Source organism: Protomyctophum parallelum (assembly GCF_964188405.1).
Source record: "Protomyctophum parallelum genome assembly, chromosome: 14".
NCBI lineage: Eukaryota > Metazoa > Chordata > Actinopteri > Myctophiformes > Myctophidae > Protomyctophum > Protomyctophum parallelum.
This window is the reverse complement of record NC_139709.1, coordinates 16,760,186-16,780,735: the sequence shown is the minus strand read 5'-3', so window position 1 is coordinate 16,780,735 and position 20,550 is coordinate 16,760,186. Positions and strand designations below refer to the sequence as shown.

At 43.0% G+C, this 20,550-nt stretch overlaps 1 protein-coding gene across 10 annotated transcripts in view; it reads left to right on the top strand.

Annotated features, from left to right (window-relative positions):
* Positions 1–20,550, top strand: part of LOC310870755 (receptor-type tyrosine-protein phosphatase mu) — a 255,299-nt gene that overhangs the window by 65,880 nt on the left and 168,869 nt on the right. For all 10 annotated transcript variants that reach the window (XM_083782041.1, XM_083782049.1, XM_083782048.1 and 7 more), the window contains exons 3-4: positions 14,682–14,814; positions 14,968–15,109. In XM_083782041.1, coding sequence (XP_083638167.1) covers positions 14,682–14,814; positions 14,968–15,109 — 275 coding nt within the window. The remainder of the gene's footprint in view (positions 1–14,681; positions 14,815–14,967; positions 15,110–20,550) is intronic.

The following is a 20,550-nucleotide window of genomic DNA, read 5'->3' as shown; positions in this document are numbered from 1 at the left end:
CTCTAGGCCGCACACAGAAGCCTGTGAACATAGACATTCCGTGCATAGATGTGCCACGCACGCCTCAGGTCTACCATTCTGACATTTTATTTAATAATATTTGGACTGCTGGACAGCTTAAAAAATTACAAATATTATTAAATTAAATTTCAGAATGGTAGACCTGAGGCCTACCATACCAGGCCTCAGGCCTGAGGCCTACCTTTGCGTGGCACATCTATGCACGGAATGTCTATGTTCACAGGCTCCTGTGTGCAGCTTAGAGGGCATCTGAGCATGTGCAACAGCATACCTCTTACACCATGTGTCCTTTGGGAAACCGGGCCAATGCCATTTACAGTCATAAGACATTCGTCTCCATGTTTGTCGAAATTGACGGACAGAAATTATAAAGTGTCCATTGAGAACCGAGGAATCCGTGGGAAAAATAAGGTTTTCAAAACAGAGTTCAATGTGTCACATTTGTGTCACTACTATGGTCAGAAGTCAAACACTTTTGGAATTCACAACGTTCAAAGTTCAAGGTTGATACGATACGACTCGTCTCGTATATATATTCCTCATTCATCATGTTGTTTTTTGTACAAATAAGGCTCTCCTACTAATTGTGCAATGCAATCTATTGGTCTACCACCAATAGATTGATAGATAGACCTTTATTGATTGCTGTAGGGGAGGATCAGTCGCCAAAGGCAGCACAGCATAAAGCTAGAGTTAAAGATACAGAGTAAGTGTTTGTGAAGCTTGTCTTTGTACTGTTGTGTCTTGTTTTTGTTTCTGTTTATTTGAATATATGTCTGTTAACCCTCAATAGAATCAAAGTTGAAAAAAAAAGAAAAGTAAGAAAAGTATTGTCTGATACAGCAAGACAAGAGCAATACAAATGTGAGACAAAGACAATGATGCAGGACTTAAAAGGCCAAAAGGTTAAGTGAGATATTCTACTGCCGCTATGAGACAGACTTTGAAGGATATTCGAGGCGTAAGTTATTTGGCCTACTGAATGCATGCACAACAAAATGTGATGCTGATTGGTCTTGTAGCTTGCAAGAATTGCTGCTGTTGACTCTCACACAAACACACACACTGGGCAGGCAGGTGTGAACCATAGACTGTAAAAAATATGGACAAAGCGTTCCCCGGGTCTAACATGGACGTAAAATGAAGCCTGTTATCCCTGCACTGTAAGTCGCCATCTTTCTAGATCCGTTTTGGCCCAGCTGGCCATTGGCTGGCTCCGTTTTGGCCCAGCTGGCCATTGGCTGGCCCAGACAATGAGGCGGGACTTCCCCCCTTCTTCTCCGTTGGTTTTTATTTTGACTCGAGTGGGAGGAGAATCCCGATCAGACTGTAACGGTAGCCACGCCCCTCAGAACATACGCGACTTTATGGTAATTTGTTTAATTAATGGGACGATAATTTTCCAAAAAGAATATTATGACATTAGAAATGAGACTTTAAACTAGTGACTGGAAGCAGAAAGTATTCATGACCATGTTTATTAAGGTAATACAATCTAGGTGAAGTTGGGCCCAAATACATGGACTTCTATGGGGCTATGGGTTTTTCTGGGTCCAATGACAGCGCCACAACAGGCCATTATATGAACTACGATTTCCTTAGTGGCTTCACAAAATATCTGTCTGACTGCCCCCCTGGTGTGAACACATAATCTCCGGCCTGGCACCTTCGTCCTGGTGGCAGTTATTAATGGTGAAGGTTACTGGTGAAAAGTTGAATGCAGAGCGTGTAGTGTACTGTAGGAGGGCCAGTGGAGTGATGTGCTCATTGCATAGCCTGTTGGGAGCTCAGTGAGTAGTACTCTGCTTACTACAACCAGCTCATTTATGCAGCCCGCCTGAGAGGAAACTGGCCTCGTTCCATCCCAACATGTAAATAAAAGAGTACGCAGAGCAGGAATGAAGTGCAACAAGGACAAACAAGTTCCGTTGGCCACATGAAAGAGAGCGGAGGAGCCATGAGCCGAGGCCTGAAACCCTTGGTTGTTTAAGAGGATCCTTCTCCCTGTCTAATTGCTACGTCTGGACAGAGAGTAGCCTTGTTTATCCCTCGCTCCATGCTGCTCTGATTGCATGCTTTGGATCCTGTAGGGTGGCTCAGCCCAGTGGTGTAAAGTAACTAAGTATACATTTACTCAAGTACTGTACTCAAGTACAATTTTGAGTATGAGCATTTCCAATGTTCAGTACTTTCACTTCTACTCCACGGCAAATACCGGTATACTTTTACTCCACTGCAATTATTTGAAAACTTGTATTGCAAAACATACATTAGAAGTGTATATCTTTTGTACGTAATACGTATCTAAATGTTCTGATGAATTGAAAATGGTGGACCCTATTGTAAACAAGTGTAATGCTTTATGGTGTCCACAGTAACAGTTTTTGTATTGATTTGTGCTCTCGTTTGAAATGTACCCATTCTGCATACTGTTAATACATACTCAAAACTACTTTAAGTTTATTTTGATACGTGGTCAACACTTTTGTACTTTTACTCCAGTAAATCTTGAATTCCAGACTTTTACTTTACTTTATCTATTTCTACAATGCGGTATTGATGCTTTTACTTAAGTGGGGGGAAAAAAGGTGATTGCTTTTTCCACCACTGGATCAGCAGCCCAACTCAGAGGCCTGAGGGCTGTATTTTAAGTACCAGGTCTTATTACTTAACTTAAAGGGACACTTCACCCTTTTTGCAAAAATATATATGTTAATGACGTTTAGAAGCTTTAGAACACTTTCCTGGGGGGCTTTATGTGTGTAATATGTGGTTTTAGATATTTTAGATTGTAGCAGTGAGCCTAGTGTCTCTGATATCATGGACACTGGGCTCACTTCCTTCCTGGACTACAGTAAGACAGCTCTCCCCCTATCCGCAAGGAGGAGCAGTGCACCAAAGAATTATGGGAATTGTAGTCCAGGAAGGTAGTGAGACCAGTGTCCATGACATCAGAGACAACAGGCTCACTGCTACAATCTAAAATAACTAAAACCACATATTACACACATAAATACCCCCAGGAAAGTGATCTAAAGCTTCTAAACGTCATTAACATATATGTTTTTGCAAAAAGGGTGAAGTGTCCCTTTAAGACCTGGAGGCGTGATCAATGCCATTTGGCTATTCTGAGTGTCCAAAGAGCATTAACCTCCAGGTCTTAAGTACAGCAAAATACAGCCCTCAGTGTGAATGCATGGCACAGCACCCTGACCCCAGTAAGTGTTCCTACTGGCTCTCTCTCCCAGGCCAAACTGGAGTCACCGCTTCTCACAACTGTCACTGTCACTCCCATCAGAGGCTTGGATCTGTGCTGGATCATGGCGGCCAGGAGGACAGCAGTCAGTCAGCCTTAAGGCCGAGCAACTAGAGCTGGGAAAGAGTCAGACGTGGGACAGTGTCTGTATTATGCAGAATGGATTGGGGTTGACTTTAGAGTTGCACATACTGTACAGTATAAACCAGTAAAGACACCTAAGGGCGAGAAGCGACCTCACCCTTTAGGGCGAGGTCGCATCCACGTATCCGCCTCGTTGACGGCAGACAGCTGGGCGAGCGCTGGGTCAGATCAACATGGAATGAATTCTGTACTGGCCATATAAGGAACATGTCTTGAGTGTACAGGGTTTGATGAGGTCAGATCAACATATGGAATGTCAGAACAGGTCAGCTCCATATATGGAGATCTAAAGGGGGTAGCGGGGACATTCTCTTGAGTGTACAGGGTTTGATGAGGGCCGGGTCTTACTTTTCGGGCCTGTTGAGAACTCTAGTTGGGCTGCACTAATAACTTTGGGGCAGGCCCAATTTACAATTTAGGCATTTAGCAGACGCTCTTAATCCAGAGTAATTTACATTAAGCAAGAATAAAAAGTAGTGTTGCTAGCCAATACTGATGACATCAGCAATCTCCATATATGGGCTTAATTGCGACAGCACGTCGCATTTAATATGACAACCGGGATTCTCCACAAGACCTGGGCACCATACAGTATATGGGGGCTTTCCCATGTATGGGGATTTTGAATGACTGACTGACAGACAAAAATGTATGATTTCATAGTAAATGTGACTTGCGATCGCAATAAGTTATCGCACATCACATACAGTAATAACAATACTAGATGAGTTAGGATAACATTAGAATCATCACATCATAATATTATTGTTAGAACTCGGGCTGTATTTACTGTTGATTTCCTCCCCTTATTGCTTTCTTGGGCATAAATAGGAGACAGACCCGTACAGACTGATACAGGCATTTGGTGCATTGCTCTTTTAAAGAGTGGTGTTCTATTGTGTGCATGTGTTACCATTGGTGGTAATTAATGACCCCCAACCTCCCTTTCGATTGATTGAAGACTAATATTAACAAGACAGACAGACAGACAGACAGACAGACAGACAGACAGACGGACGCTCTTCTAGATGACTCGCTCCTTAGGCGCCATGCCATACAAAATGTTGAATTCCTGTCTGTATAGTCACCGGTGGACTTATTGGGTAAGTTGTATTGTGCTGCTGCTGTCTTGTCCAGATGCCATTAAAAACAGTGGAGTGTTTTCAGTGAGCCCCGGCTGCTGCAGCCGCATGCGGCCCCGTTCTGACGGTGTCATAGAGGGTGCCAGCAATAGCCTGCTGCTGCTCCTAGGCCCTCCCCAGAGACTCATTCTAATGGTGAGAGGATGGGGGGGAGCGGAGGTCTTCTAACTGAGATTAATTAGGGTTTTTGTATTATGCTAACTTAAGCACAATAGAAATCGCAGCTCTGTAGCCGAGTGGTTTATTGTCTCATTCTCCACGTCTGCTGCTAAATATCTTCGTTCTCTTTGGCGGAAACCTTGTACTGTATGTCCAAAACTGTTACTTTTCAGGACATGAAAACTGTATAATAGATCCAATGTAGTTATTATTTTGGTTGCAGGCTCTTGTTAGCACTTTTCATTGGTTCAGTATTTATACAATCCACAGACACACTTAAGCACTTTCATTTTCTCAAAAAGTGCAAATAGGAAATCTACAAGCTCACAGCGCCTTGCGGTGTGATACATTGTGAGCTTGTAGATTGGCTATTTTTTCTACTTTTGCTCGACACTCTTGTATGACGAAGTAGTCTTACCAAAGAAATGGCTGAAAACATGGAGATTCAAGGTTTCTGCATGACAGTAACGATATGTAGGAGGAGATGCACTGTTGATCAGTGTCTTTGTTTTGATTGCATGCCCTTGCTCGATAATGACCAACCAAGAGTTTTTATTATTATTTTATTAGTACATTTCTTTGTGGTTTGTAAAGACAGACCCCCTAAGGGTCAGTTTTTATGCTCTCATTGTTGAATTACCACGCAGGACTTCTTGCATTGCATGGCCTTCACTGGCTGTGTTCTCTTTATTGCCACAGGTTGATAATGCATTCATACTCGATACTCATGCAACTCATTCTTGAACCCAGTGGGTCTCATTTCTCAGTGAGTGGCCCAATGCATATGGATAAGACGGATCATCTTTAAAAAGATGGAATGTCTCCCTGTTTTTACCATCCCATCGGGGGGTGATAATGAATTGGCCTGCTTTCTATTGTTTACGTCCCATTCAAACACAGCAGCTATAGAAGGCCAGCCACTTAAAACCAGAGAGGAGAGCGAACACCCACTGACTGACTGAAGGACGTCAGAAATTTAATCAGAATTTAAATCACATCAGCAAAAGATGAGATTTGCTGTCAGTGGGGAGAGGGGGGGGGGGGGGGGGAGGGGTCCTCAAGGGTTCCGTCAAGTCAAAATAAGCTAATTGCGTTTGAGGCATTCCCAACTTTGGGGGGCGAAACTCACACCTTGGTGTGCTATACGGGAAGGGCGCAGGGTTAAGGAGAAACCCCATTATGTGATTAAGGTACAAAACAGAACAGCAAATTACCTCGTCTGATCAATCGGTGAATTAATGCCTCGTGCCGCCGACAGCCTGGTGATTTTCAATTCGATGCGTTCGCACGGCGATGAGACGCTGCGTCGGACCGCTCCCAAATAGGATTGCACCCTTCGCCTTCGCTGTATAAATAGGATTATGACTGCGCGCCATACTGTCGTGATGGGGGCCACCATTTGCATACTGTACTGTATTTCAATTATCCGCTCGTACGGCGTGTGCAATTACTGCTAATGATCTCGATAGGTGACAGTCACTCAGCTGTGTATTGTGTGTGCATCTTGTGCCATTTGGGTGATTAGGAGGATGTCGCTTTGGAATGCCAAATAGTATTATTGAGATGAAATATTAAGCCATGATGAATCGCTATTGATTGATGCTCAGGAACAAAGGATATGGCCGTGAAACATAATATGAGTCACCAGCAGCAGTTCTACCAGACTAGCAATGAAAAATAAACAATAAAAATAGGGCTTAAAATGTGCTCAGCGTGATGGATGTGTGCTGGTGAACCTGCCCGCTACACCCAACAACAAAGACGGCCCTGGACCTTTCTTGGAATAGGGAAAGCCCAAACTCTATGTGTTCTTTTTATCAGCTGCTTTTCATATTTCAAAGGACACAGAGGGGAAGTTCTGGGACGGAGGGGGGGGGGGGGGATTGAGCGCAGGGGCCATGGCGCTCGCATTAACAGCCTCACCCTCACAGCGAGAGCATTTTTGATTGGTGGCAGAAAAAGTGAGAATAGCCCTGTCTTCATTGACATTTCCGAAGCGGCCGCCGTGCTATTCTGCAGGGTTGACCTCTGTGAATTTTATTAGCAAATGAGACCTGGAGGGTTTGGGTTTAAAGAGCGCCCCTTCATTCTGATTTCCAGCACATAATGATTTTCACAGGGTTCAGCACCCGCATGGAGGCGAAATAATGAGCGCTAGTCATTACTGCAAATTATATCCTCCACTCAGGCCATCACTCAACTCGTAATGAAGCTAAATACCTCCTACCTATAGACTTTGATGATCAGGATTAGACATTTCCCTGTCCATGAAATATATATATATATATATATATATAATTATATATACACACACACACACACACACACACACACACACACACACACACACAGAGGGATGGTATAAAGTATCAGATCAGATCGAGAGAGAGAGATCGAGATAGATTGAGATAGATTGAGATAGATTGAGATAGATCGATAGCGATCGATAGATTACGGTATATCATTTTGAACGAGAGAGACCTGTTTAATGAGAAGTTAGTTACTTCTCTTTTGGCAAAAGTGAAAACAGTGACTATTTATCACGAGTCCTACAGTGGGATAGCAGCATCACCGCTGTGGGATAGCAGCACTTATGATACACTTAGCGTCACATTGCACACATACATATCTATATAGAATTAGATAAATATGGATATACATACGCATAGTAGGCTACTGTATATTGAGTATGTATACTACTTGGAGTATGCTCACTTATATTGAGATTAGTTATTTAATGTGTAACGGCATTCGTGCCTTAACTTATTTGAAGGAACACAATCATTATATTAAAAAACTAAAACACCTTCACACCAGTTCAATAATGTCAGCCGTTACAGGCCTACTTATTTGTTGGTATTGAATTTGGAGTGTAGCATGTTCTTCCATAGCTAACCTTTTTCCTGCCTATTCAACTTGGCAGCAGCTAATCTTAGTGAAGATTAAGACCGACTCTATCTTAGGAAATAATGAAAATACCATTTACGGAATATGAGATTTGCAGCTTTTCTGCCAGGCTGTTATTATATTGAAGAGCTATCACTTTTAAATGTATTGTTTACCCACTGAGTCTACCAAAGCAGGAGTTCTTGGTGGTGGTTGTTGTTGTTTTTCCCCCTCCTTTTTCCGTTAAATTCTGAAGCCGCCGACAGACAATGCTCATTACTTGTCGCCTGTGCCTCAGGGTAATGTTTGTGTAGCTATGCATCGTGCGTTGACAAATGACTCTCACTTTACATGACTCGCTGATATGGCAGACAAGGAGTGGCTTTGCAACCAGAAACTTAATGTCAAACCGCTTCCCCGCTATCACTCTTATTTCGAGGAGGTTAGCGACTAGAAACGACCAAATGAAATTGCTAAGTGTTTTTTGTTGTCAAATGAGACATTTAGTTTGTGATTGATTACCAATTTGCCCAGTGGGTCTCCACTACTAGATGCCACTTTGAAAAATCTCTTAGTGGAGATAGAATCCTCGGGAGGGAACAATTCTGCCAATCACAAATGACTAAAGTTTCGAGCTATTCCCATCTGGCTAGCAGTGCAAGGGAGTTGATGGGTCAAAGTATTAACTTGATTGAAGCCCCGACAGGGTGGAGGTAGCGGCAGCGTTCCTTTGTAGTCTGCCAACAGTCTTTTCGGGATGGCCTGCAATACCATTAAACAACCAACACTGGTGGTTTCTGATTACTTTGGACGTGGTCAGATGAACTTGTGCTTCAGTATAGGTTTGTACTGCTGGATAAAGCCATTTTAGATAAGATTTGGAGGTTTGGCAACACCACATGTCCATAACAAGATTAGACTGAATAAAAAAGAAAATGATTATTACAGACACTTCTCTCCAACAGTGTATCTATAGCCTACTGTATGTTAGAGCTAAATCCTTTATAGTGATGAGTTATACCTTCGCTGTCAGGCAGAAACCATATTTTAACTTTTTGTGGGGTTTTCCCCGTAAATTCATGCCCTGCTTGATAATCCTAGAGTGTCACACAAAAGCATAAAAAGTAGCAGATTGCGCCTTGTGTGTCGATCTGCTACTTTTAAATTTGAATCCTGAGAAGTAACAGTTTTGTACATACTGTATGAGGTTTTCCACCCAACAGAGACGATATCCGTTATGGAATGCATGCACGCTGCGGCTGTAGTGTTGCATGCTATGTATGTGTTTGAAAAGGCTTATCTTAACTGTTGCCTTAGCCCATCTTAACTCATCTGAGCTCAGCTTATCTGTCACATAATGCTGCAGGCAGCACGCCATAAAGAACAGCATGGCGATGGGGACACACTTCATCTCCCTCTAATTCATTTTTCATATGAGCCTCCATGTTCCCCGTGTTAAGCCATCATTATAATAGAAGGTGAAAGTGGCCTACATTTGGAATAATAATAAATCTATCCTCCTGAATACCTTAGACAATAGCAGAGCACTGCCCTTTATGGAGTTGCACAGACAGCTCTCAAGTGTGCACAGAGCTCTCTGATTTTAATTGGTCCTGCACACGCCATAGTTAAGGCAAGCTGCAGAGAGAGAGAGAGAGAGAGAGAGAGAGAGAGAGAGAGAGAGAGAGAGAGAGAGAGAGAGAGAGAGAGAGAGAGAGAGAGAGAGTGGTAGAAGAAGTACTCAGATGTTTTACTTAAGCAAATGAGAAATTCCTCAATTTAGAAATCTGTTGTAAGTAAAAGTAAAAGTCCTGTATTCCAAACGTAACTTGAGTAGTACAAAAGTATTAGCAGCAACATATACAGTAAAAGTACTATTTTCAAAATGTGAACATGTGAACATTTTTGCGTGTAAAAATATTGACGTAAATCTTCAAAGTAATTTCTGATCTCTGAGATGTAGTGGAGTAGATAGGTATCTCAAAACTGTACTTATAAGTACAGTACTTAAAGTCAATTTCAATACTGAGAGAGAGAGAAAGAGAGGGAGGGGGGGCAGTGTTGTGCATCAGCACATTAGCACAGTGCAACGCAATCTCATTAGCATTTTGTCTCTGTCGGGTGGAAATCTCATATGTCCAACACTATGACTTTTCAGGATTCAAATTCAAAAACAGCAAAAAGTAGCAGATGTACAAGCTCAAAATGTGTCGCTTTGCGGCGCATTTCAAGCTTGCCGATATACCACATTTGATGTTTTTTCTGTGACGCTGCAGTATGATCAGTTGGGTTGTTAATGTATGAAAAAAAGTTAGAATAATATGGAGATAGGAGCTTTCTGCCCCAACAACAACGATTTGCTCTTAGACTGGTGTGCTAATGAGCTTGTCGCGGTGCAGTGGGTCCGAGAGCATGTGTTGGTCATTAGGAGACAGTCAATAGTTTCGCCCCATCATCATCATCTCACTTCACGTCAGCATGATGTGGTCGGTGGTCCTGGTGGCACAATGTCATTTAAAGTGCTCTCCTATTCCTCTGTTGGTCTAGTGGTCGATAAACAAGGAAAGAAATATATACTTTTCGTGGCGTTTTTGTTTAGCTTCACTGACCCAAAACAAGACAATCTGTGACTGTGTAGACCTTGACTTTGGTGACAAATATTTCCCCGCTGTCTGTGTCCTCACTGTGTTCACACGGAGCAGACACTGCCCCAGTTCTTTCTTAAATATTTACATTTTTGTGTATCTGCAGATGAATGCCAGATAAATATTAACAACCCCAATGTTAACTCATCTACCGCAAACGGCGCAAAGTGACTTTGTACACACTGTGTACCTATTGTTTTATTAATATTTCATTAATGATGTGGTGGGGAAAAAAACACACCGTACAAAGAGATGCTTGAGGGATCAGAGTATTTCCATCTCTAATTACCAACGGAGCCAACACCATCTCAAATAAACGCCTCGCACGATAATGCATCAACGTGACTGTTTCAAATGAATAGTAAGCAACCTGCTTTAATCATAGAGGAAAGCGCTTTTTCCGGCTTCTTTGTCTTTGTCTTTTCTTTTTTTTTTTAATAGCAAGCTTCAATTGAACAATTCATCATCTGATTATTAGTGCCGGTTCGCCTCACACCAAGGGTTGCTGATGATCACTCTCTAGGGAAGAACAAAAAAAAGAAAGATAAAAAAAGAGCGTAAAGTTGCGGGGCACCTGAGCAGATGGTTGAGTGTTATTAAAGAGACCTCAAAGGCCTCCCACGGCGCTGTCTCCTGATTGAAGTTGGACAAACAAGAGTCTCAAAGTCATTCCTCATCTCACGTTCCATGTTTTCCATACACACACCACTTCCCTGCGTCGTCTGGTCTGATACAATTAGCTTGCATCAGAGCTGACGTAGATTGATAGTGAATAATACATAAACATCACGAACAACACCATGAACAACACAATCTTGGGAGTGCTGTTGACAACAATCTCAGCATAGTGAAACTCACGCTGTTTTGTTCCATTTTGCAACACAAGATAGATGGATGGATGGATGCATAGAAGGATGGTTGGATACTGTAGGTAGGTAGGTAGGTAGGTAGGTAGGTGCGTAGGTAGATACAGGTAGGTAGGTATAGAGAGTACTGTGTGTGTAGAGAGAGAGAGAAATAGAGAGAGAGAGTACTGTGTGTGTAGAGAGAGAGAGAGAGAGACAGAGACATGAGACAGAGAAGGCTCCAAACGATAACTTGCAACGATCAACGTGACAAATGGCGTCAAGGAGCTCGACTCGGTGTCGTCCTGTCCCAGTGCCCCCTCCTCTCCTCTGTAAACATGACAGGAGCCGTGCTCGTTATCTGCAGCTGTAGACAGGCACAATTGTGAAGTGTTAACTTACAAGTGTACCACAACAATGGGAGTGGGAGAGCCCGAGACGTTGATGTAACAAACAGGGAATCTGACTGCGAGAGAGGTCTACTCGGTCATTGAGCTGCTGCTGGTCGGCCTGCGGTGTAGTTAACCTTACCTTTTACTGTGTCGTCAATAGTTAATACCCCTGTCTAGTCAGTCTAGTCAATGTCACATCAACAATAATACGGGTCCATAAATTATCTAAGTTACAGGTCAATCTTTACACTCATTAGTATTACGTAACTACATAACCACGAGTCTGTCAGGTCAGCATTAGTGTTGCTACTGTTGCTGTCAATACCTATTATCTATTAGTGCTGTTAATCAAAAATCAGTTTTTACCTCATTGGTTCCTCTGTCCTGAACGCCTCATCCTGAATGCAGAGTCTTATGCAGATTAGGAGAGAGAATTGGAGTTTCATGCATAATTTGTTTCCTGTGTATCTCCTAGTCAAAACATGTCTCCTGTTTACCATGGGAATTATTTCACATATGCACTGATGTTTGCGAAGCTCTTTCAACATAAGTGTCACTCTCTCCTCTTGCGTTTTCTTTTCTGGCTGTCATTAGAGTTTGTGTCTCCCTGGCTGTTTCCAGAGGGTGCGGCTTAAGTAGGACGATGACAAATAGAATAGTGGTCTGCGGCTGCGCCTCATTGAAGGTTTGCCAATATCATCATTCTCACTTGCTTTTTATCGGCAAGTAGGGGAGAGAATTATATTAACATTTAATGTTGATTCTGCATGATAAAATCTAAATGGAGCTTCCTTGGCAGATTTATTTCAACGTATTGATTCCTCATCATCATCTCTTTCCCTCAGTCGTTTAATTGAATACCGCTTTTTCTCTGCAAAAACAAGCTTTCTACTATTTCCCTGTGCCTACTTTATGTGATTATCATCATAGAGTCGAAATAGTTGGAACTGCATTTACGCAGAGAAAGTCACATGTGAAGTTATGCCCTTGGTTGCTCAACCAGCTGACATCATGGGTTTACCATTTATATCCTGGGTTTGAATTTGGCTCGTGTTCACCACCCCTTGTCTCACCCTTCTCATTTCTCTCTCTCTCCAATATATTAATTACATTATAGAACTGGCAGGTTCTCAAAGTGTCATCGGTGGACCCCCATGGGGTCCTTTGGGGCGTTCCATGGGGTACATTTAGGATTCTGCAAATTTCCAACAGAAGTCTATAGGATTATGAATTTCTATGACAAATCCAGTAGGGGTTTTCCAGTGTTCAATAGAATCCTATAGGATTATGAATATTGCGAATCACCTCTATCATACATTTATTGAAATCCTACGTTCTTAAGCAGTTCCTGTCTTTTGAGTTCGATAAAAACTGTTCTTTAAAACAGTGCTTCTCAAACATTTTCATGTCAAGGACCCCCAATATAATATGTACTTGGCTGTGGAACCCCATCTGTCCTGGGGACCCCCATACAAGATTGGTTTGTTAATGCTTCAAAAGTAATCAGAGATTATACTAAAAAATAAATCTACAAGCTCACAAAGCGAGGAGAATCAACTGGCTTGAAGGAAGTACAAGAAGTAAACTCAGTGGTATCATTGTAGATGTGCAGCCTCTGAAGCCAATTACACCCTTCTCCTCTATACACATACATTAGGGTCTTTATTTAGTCACTGTAAACCAGCGAATGTGGTCTGTAATAGCCTGGGACGTCGTCTTATTGAGCAAAAATATACAGTATAACGCATGTGATAATAGCAATTCACAACTTGTCTAGGATGTCATCAGTGTCATGTTGCATAAAATTGCAAATCCCAAAGCCCCAAATCGTTTGACAGAATATTGTTGGCTGTTGCCTAACTTTTTGTAGGTCTTATGTGACTGCAATAACACATAACAATATCTGACCATAATTGCATATTCGTATGTTGAATCCCAGCTATCTCCAATTAAAAGGCTGTCCCTGTAATGGTCATTTTGGATGCTGAATAAACACCACATAAACACTTGAGATAATAGTTGTGGGAATTTTGTGGGACTGTACAGTATAAACAGCACACCGGGACGAGGCAGCCATTTGAAAATATATATATTTTTAGGGATTATTGTTGCCAATTTAGGTACCAGATGGATGGGATTTAACACACGAGACGATGCAGTGGATGCCAGAAAGTTGAGATAGTCACAGGACATTATGTTTGAAGGAGAGTTGGCAGCTCCCTCCCCATAGCATTCTGTGTTTACTGAGGTACTGTAGCTCGGTAGGAGAGCAGAGAATGAGGCAGCCAAACCGATATATAATGCACCATTATTTGACTTGTTTTGACGACATTGCTGTCGGAAATTATGCAGCCGAAGTGCCCTGATTTTGTACCACTTTCACTGTGGCGTCTCTATTTTTGGGGCGTGTCATTACATTTTTCAAAATAATTCAGAAGTGCCACAAGTGTGCGATGCATTGTGAGCTTGTAGATCTGTAGTATTTTTCAATTTACATCATGAAAAGGTGTAAGTGATCAAGATATTATATAAGCAACACCATTAAGCAATACTTTCACAAAGACAAAGCAAAATATGGCTTATATGGCTTATGGCTTAGTTATATAAGTGGTTCAATAAAATACATTTCAGTTTGTTTTTTATTTTTATTTTATTATCCTTTATGTGGTATGTGCCATCTATAAGCTCACAAAACGTAGAACTGCTTTTTTCCACTAATGTTCCCCCCAGAATAGAGATAAAAGTGGTTAATGTAAAAATAAATTAAGTCCCTATCGCACAAACATTTGGTGGTATCATGTGGTGCAGTATCTCTGAGGGCCTGGAACCCCTGTTGAAGACCCGTGTTCTGGGCCATCGATGGTGCCCCAGTTTGTTTATTTTTTATTTATCAAGTTATTTGTGTTTTGTTATTATTTATTTGTTTGCATATTTTGACAAAGATATCGGTTAAAACATCGGCATTGGAATCTGGCATCGGCCAGGCTCTACTTTTGGGTTGAATCCCACCTGAGTGTCTCCTGTGTGGTGGTGGGTATATTTAGGTAAGCCCCCTTCCATCTGGTCCTCCTTCAAGCACATGATTAAAGCCAAAACTGACACGACGACTGTCTCTCCTGGGGATCTCAACAGTAAACAATGAGTTGAAAAACGTAAACATAATGGCGGTCCCTTCCTCCGTGATGTTGCAGGCTCCGCCTTCATGATGGTGAACACGTCGGGGCGATTCGCCGGCCAGAAGGCTCTGCTGCTGACCCCCCAGCTGAAGGAGAACGACACCCACTGCGTCATCTTCAACTTCTACATGGGAGGACGGGACAACAGGTTTCTGCATTGCTTTCATCATTTTGTTGTTGTGTACTTTGTACTGTACTGAACGTCTTTCTTGGTAGAATTTCTGAACAAGAGCTATAGCTTCTTCTTCTCCTCCTCTTCCTCATCATCATTCTTCTGTTTCTTCTTTTTCCTCTCATACAGTCACCCAGGTCAACTTAACGTGTACATCAAAGAGAACAACAGTCCCCTGGGGATGCCAGTCTGGAATGTGACGGGTCCAGCCACGCGCACCTGGGGACAGGTGGAGCTGGCCATCAGCACCTACTGGCCAAACTTCTACCAGGTAACACTGTGACTGCAACAGGCTCTCATGTGTGTTGGATTTAGCTTTGTCCAGCGCTATAGTACTGTATGACAGTTGTCTATGCTTGCACATTGGCACACCCATGGCGTGTGCCAATGTGCAAGCAGTCAACGCTATTATTAATGCATATTGACACACCTACGTCTAACACCCTCATTATTAATGTAATTTAGCAGCAGCTGTGTGGCTTGCTGTACATCACAGTAAAGGTCAAACCTGGCATTTTTTTGCCCTTCTGTGGTTTTTAGCCTGAATCAGAAAACAAACTTCCTCAGGCTTCATCCTCCTTTTTAACTATTGTTTATACACTCTCAGAGAGTTACACATGGTTAAAACAACAACTGTTCCCAGTGTTCCGAACAAGGTCACACACATAGACTAATGTAGCCTGGCCCAGCCTGTATGATTTCTGGTCTAGCGGGGCAGGTGCCGGTCAAAAACAGGTGGCGGATGCTATTGGTTCGCTGATCTGAGCACCAGCACCAGCCCCCGCCCCCCTTCCTCCCCTCTCCGGTAGAAAACAGCTGAGAACATTGACGTCACCAAATTTGACGTCACCTCTGCACTGTTATTGGTTAGCGAAATGCAAGGAAGTGGGCTTCTAATGTGGGCTTCCAATGCGTTTCCCCAGGCTTTTAAGCCGAATGCAAATGAAAATTAAAGCCTGGGTACCGAGGCTAAGACTAATGCAATCCAAACAAATCAGCTCCCACTCTCTCACCTGTGTGGACTCTGTATCTACCGGTATTCTGTATCTACTGACAAACAATAGACAATAGTCTTGCCTCTCTCCGTTACCCATGTCCAAGGCTGGCCTTGGCCCCACTTATTATTCTGAAAAGGACCCAATATAAACGTAGGCTTATTTTAGGACGATCACCCACTGTTCATCAGCCTAACCCATTATTCCCCCGCAAGACAAAATGTATTATTCAGAGAATGTCCAAACAGCCACACAATGACCCTTTCCAAACTCCCTGGCTTTATCGATTCCTGGGACTTCCTCTGTATCCATGGCAATCTGTTTTCGCTCGCTCTCCTTTCTGAGCCAGTACTCTTTTTCAATACCAGAACTCATTTTCACTTACCAATGCACACGACTGCGGGCCAGCGGCAGGGTGATTCCGCACACGCCTGGCTGGTAGTCTTCGCCGGGCTTGTTCCAAGAGCCAACCAAATGTTAATTGATGCAGAAAGACCCCTTAACCTCCCTACGGGAGACGGTTCACCCCCTGTGAATTATTTCATTATGGCCAGGCAGGGCCAGTCCATAGAGGAGCTGTGTGTGTGTGTGTGTGTGTGTGTGTGTGTGTGTGTGTGTGTGTGTGTGTGTGTGTGTGTGTGTGTGTGTGTGTGTGTGTGTGTGTGTGTGTGTGTGTGCGTGTGCGTGTGCGTGTGTGTGTGCGTCCGTGTGCGTATGTGTGTGTGTGTGTGTGTGTGAGGGGGGGGGGGGGGGGGGCTTGCTGCCTGTCTGCTCATCACAGCCACCCTGATAACTTAGTTAACAAGCAACATGGCTGATTCTCTTACCACTGAATAGAACACATGGCAGCTCTCTGGCTGTGTGTAATGAGGGCCACACTGAACAAAACGAAAGTGAGAGATAAAACCGGGTGGGTGGAAGCAACTCGAGAGGACGCCAGACTTTGCTACGGCAGCTACTAGCAGTCGGCTTTCTTGTTGTTGACAATGAGGCGACCCTTGTTTGACACAGTGACTATAACAGCCAATCTGGTCAAAGTGTTTACACTTTGGCTCAAGCTCAGGAGTCTGTACTGCAAGTGCCTGTGGTGACTTCTCTCCAGAGCAGCGGTTCCCAAACGTGCTGAGGCACACTGGTGTGCCATGAGACCAGTCCAGGAGTGCAGTGGGATTTTGTTATAACGACTCATTATTATTGCAATACAGTTCAGTCTTTGTTCACACTCATTTATGCATAGATAAATTCTAAGTACCAAATGTTGACTTGGCCGTTGGTGTGCCGTGGGTACAGACAGTTTGAAACCCACTGGTGTAGGGCATAGCTATTATAGTGATGTGCCCCAAGTAGGTGCAGGCATGCACAGAGCAATGGATTTAGTGATCAGAGAAGATTGAGGCGTCTTTGAATACTGCAGGGTGCAACGCTGTCACTGTGACATGCTGTTGGTGTGCGGAAATAAAACTATTCACAAATCCTGTCCCTAGTGGTATTGTTAAATCTATAATCCCAAATTCAGCAGCATTTTTATGAATATTTAAGGAAGATTCTTGTTCCCCCCCCAACCCTCAGGCCTCGCTAATTCCCCTCCCCACAGATGATTGATACATCATGCATTAGCACACGCCTGTCCCCATCGCTTGACAAGCCCGTCTCCTGTAGCTGTGACTCGCTGAGATTTGTAGCAGTTTATTGCATCGCTTATTTGAATGCACACGGCACTCTGGCTTCGGACTCAAAACGAGGTATTACGTTTCCTCCGTGTGTTCAAGGAAAGCCCCAGCATCTGCTGCCATTCAAACCTCAGTGGAAGGGATGTCTCGATTCATAATTGTTTCGGGCCTCCGAACTGACAACATGGGGAATCTTGTGCGGATGCTAATGATCTTTGTACCAACACTCTCCCAGTCAAGAAAGAGAGGAAGAGCGATCCTTGAAATTATGGCTAATTAGCAACAAGGCCCATAATTATTGGTATCTGTAATTACAGGGTAACCTAGGCGATTGTCAAAAGGAAGCCACCTGGTACTTGGAAATTATTTTTTAATTACCGGTTAGGCATTTTTAGTCAAAATGAGCCTTTGAGCCTTTAATAATTAGTCTGCTGTCAGGTCATTCCTAAAACTTTTAATTGAGATTGTCACACATCTCCAATACAGGCGATGCCCCCCTATGACTTTGTCCTCATGCTAAATGGTGCGTAGTGTTTACCGCTTCTGGATTCTTTCCTGAGAAAAAGAAAAATCCTTTGTGTATAAAATGAAAATCCAATACGCATCTGATAAGCAACCAGTGTCGACAGCACAGGAGGAAAATCACAAATGTCCTCATCTGTCTTGATTTCAATACAGTGGTAAAGCTTACTGAGGAAGCCAATCAATCCTGGCATAACGTGCTCCTTAGCCATGTCCCCCTTAGAGACAGTCGGCCAGGTGATGGAGACTGTCACGGTGACAAATGAGGACGGTGAACTTTGATGTGACATCCGCTGCTTTTTTTTTTGTCCCTGTGGGTCCCTGCTCTCTGTGGGTCAGGTCCAATTATGCGCTGCGCTATCATTGATGTTATAGAATCAATTATATCAAAGCTATTAGCAGGGGCTGACTGATGTCCGTAGCACAAACAAAAGATTTCAATTAGAGAGCGGGGGCCAGTTCATTTGTCTGGTGGCGATGATATGGAGTGGATGGCCTTTTAATTTCCTTTAAATTAGCACTTAATGAGGCCATAATTGGCACCCGAGACACTCACTTTTCATATTTCAACCAGGCAAAAAAAAAATATATATAATTAGACCGTTCTTATCTGCAGGCATTCTGCTTCCCAGATGACAATGGAAGCGACTTCTGTCCCTCCACATTCCTGGGACACAAAAGGAATTCTATACACGTGTGTGTGTGTGTGTGTGTGTGTGTGTGTGTGTGTGTGTGTGTGTGTGTGTGTGTGTGTGTGTGTGTGTGTGTGTGTGTGTGTGTGTGTGTGCACATGGGTATGCACGCGCATACCCGTGTGCGTATGTGGAGTGTGGCTATACAGTACAGCTTGCAGACCATGACAAAACTCTAGTCTAGGTGATACCCTAAAAGGACTATAACCTTCCTACAGTATGTAAAGCAGCCATTGCGAGATATAATGTTCTATTTAGGGAGTGATGGCATGTGAAACATGTGTAGGGTGTGTGTGTGTGTGTGTGTGTGTTTGTGTGCACACATGTGTGTGTGTATTTGTGTGTGTGTGTGGTGTACGGCTCTCCGCACCACACCCAGGGTTTGGGGAAGGACCGGCATTCCGCTTCCCTTTTTATCGCACACTACAGGCCAGCGAGTAAATAACTCAGCGCCCTGCCGGGACACGCCCTCTGTGTCAGCCCTTACGAACATTTGTTTTGCTAAAAGGGCTTGGCCCCTAAAATAGGGTCATGTAAGTCTGCACAGCACACAGTTGTAGCTACTCTGCTTTTTTTTTTTTTTGGGGGGGGGGTTCTGTAGTCAAAGACACTGTAGCACTCACGCTTCTAGCCAAGTAATATTAGCCTACATAAAGCGTTTGATTTGCTGGGGAGATGGGGAATCCATGTTTCTGCTTTTAATAACCCCCCCCCCCCCATTCCATTTTGATCATTGGTGGGATATGTGCTATTCATGCTCAGACAGATTTAAATAGTGTACATGAATATCCTTTTGGGAAACGTAGCCTGTCTGATATGTTTGATTTTGCAATCTAACAATTTCATTAAAAAAATGTGTGTTAAAGGGACACTTCACCCTTTTTGCAAAGAAATATATGTTAATGACGTTTAGAAGATTTAGAACACTTTCCTGGGGGTCTTTATGTTTGTAATATGTGGTTTTATATATTTTAGATTTTAGCAGTGAGCCCAGTGTCTCTGATGTCATGGACACTGGGCTCACTTCCTTCCTGGACTACAATTCCTATAATGCTTTGGTGTACTGCTCCTCCTTGTGGATAAGGGGAGGGCTGTCTTACTGAGACAACATGTAGTCCAGGAAGTAAGTGAGCCAGGTGTCCATGACATCAGAGACACTGGGCTCACTGCTAAAATCTAAAATATCTAAAACCACACATAAAGACCGCCAGGAAAGTGTTTTAAATCTTCTAAACGTCATTAACATATATCTTTTTGCAAAAATTGTGAAGTTTCCCTTTAACACTGGTGTCCCTATTTCAGGTAACACATCTGTCACAATCTGTCAATCTGTTATGATGTTGTGTGTCAAATCACAATGCATTGTGAGGTTGTATATTGGCTCCTTTCGCTTTTGATCAGAGGAAATAAGCATACTAGGGCTTAAGTGGTTAAGAAAATCATGCCCCTGTTTTATTTACAAGTGGAACCCTGCTTACAAACGCTCCCTGTTCTTGCCAAGTAATACTAGACGTGCAAGCTGTGAAACACTGAATATGCAACAACAGCCAGCCAGTGCTCGTGTCATTGATAACCCCTTTGAAATTGCCTTAAGCTGCCACATCCTGTAGGCTCCTGACCTCACATTGCATATACAGCGCTAAATCCATTCGCTAATACCCATAAGGCTCAAACCTGATCTACATTACTTTTTTTTTTATACATTTTTAGGTGTTTTGCTGACTCTCTTATCCAGAACGACTTAACAGGACACACATTTTAGCTTTTTGCAGGAATTGATTCTGTGACGAATCCTGACTAAGCCGGCCCCGCACTCATCATAACTTATTGCAA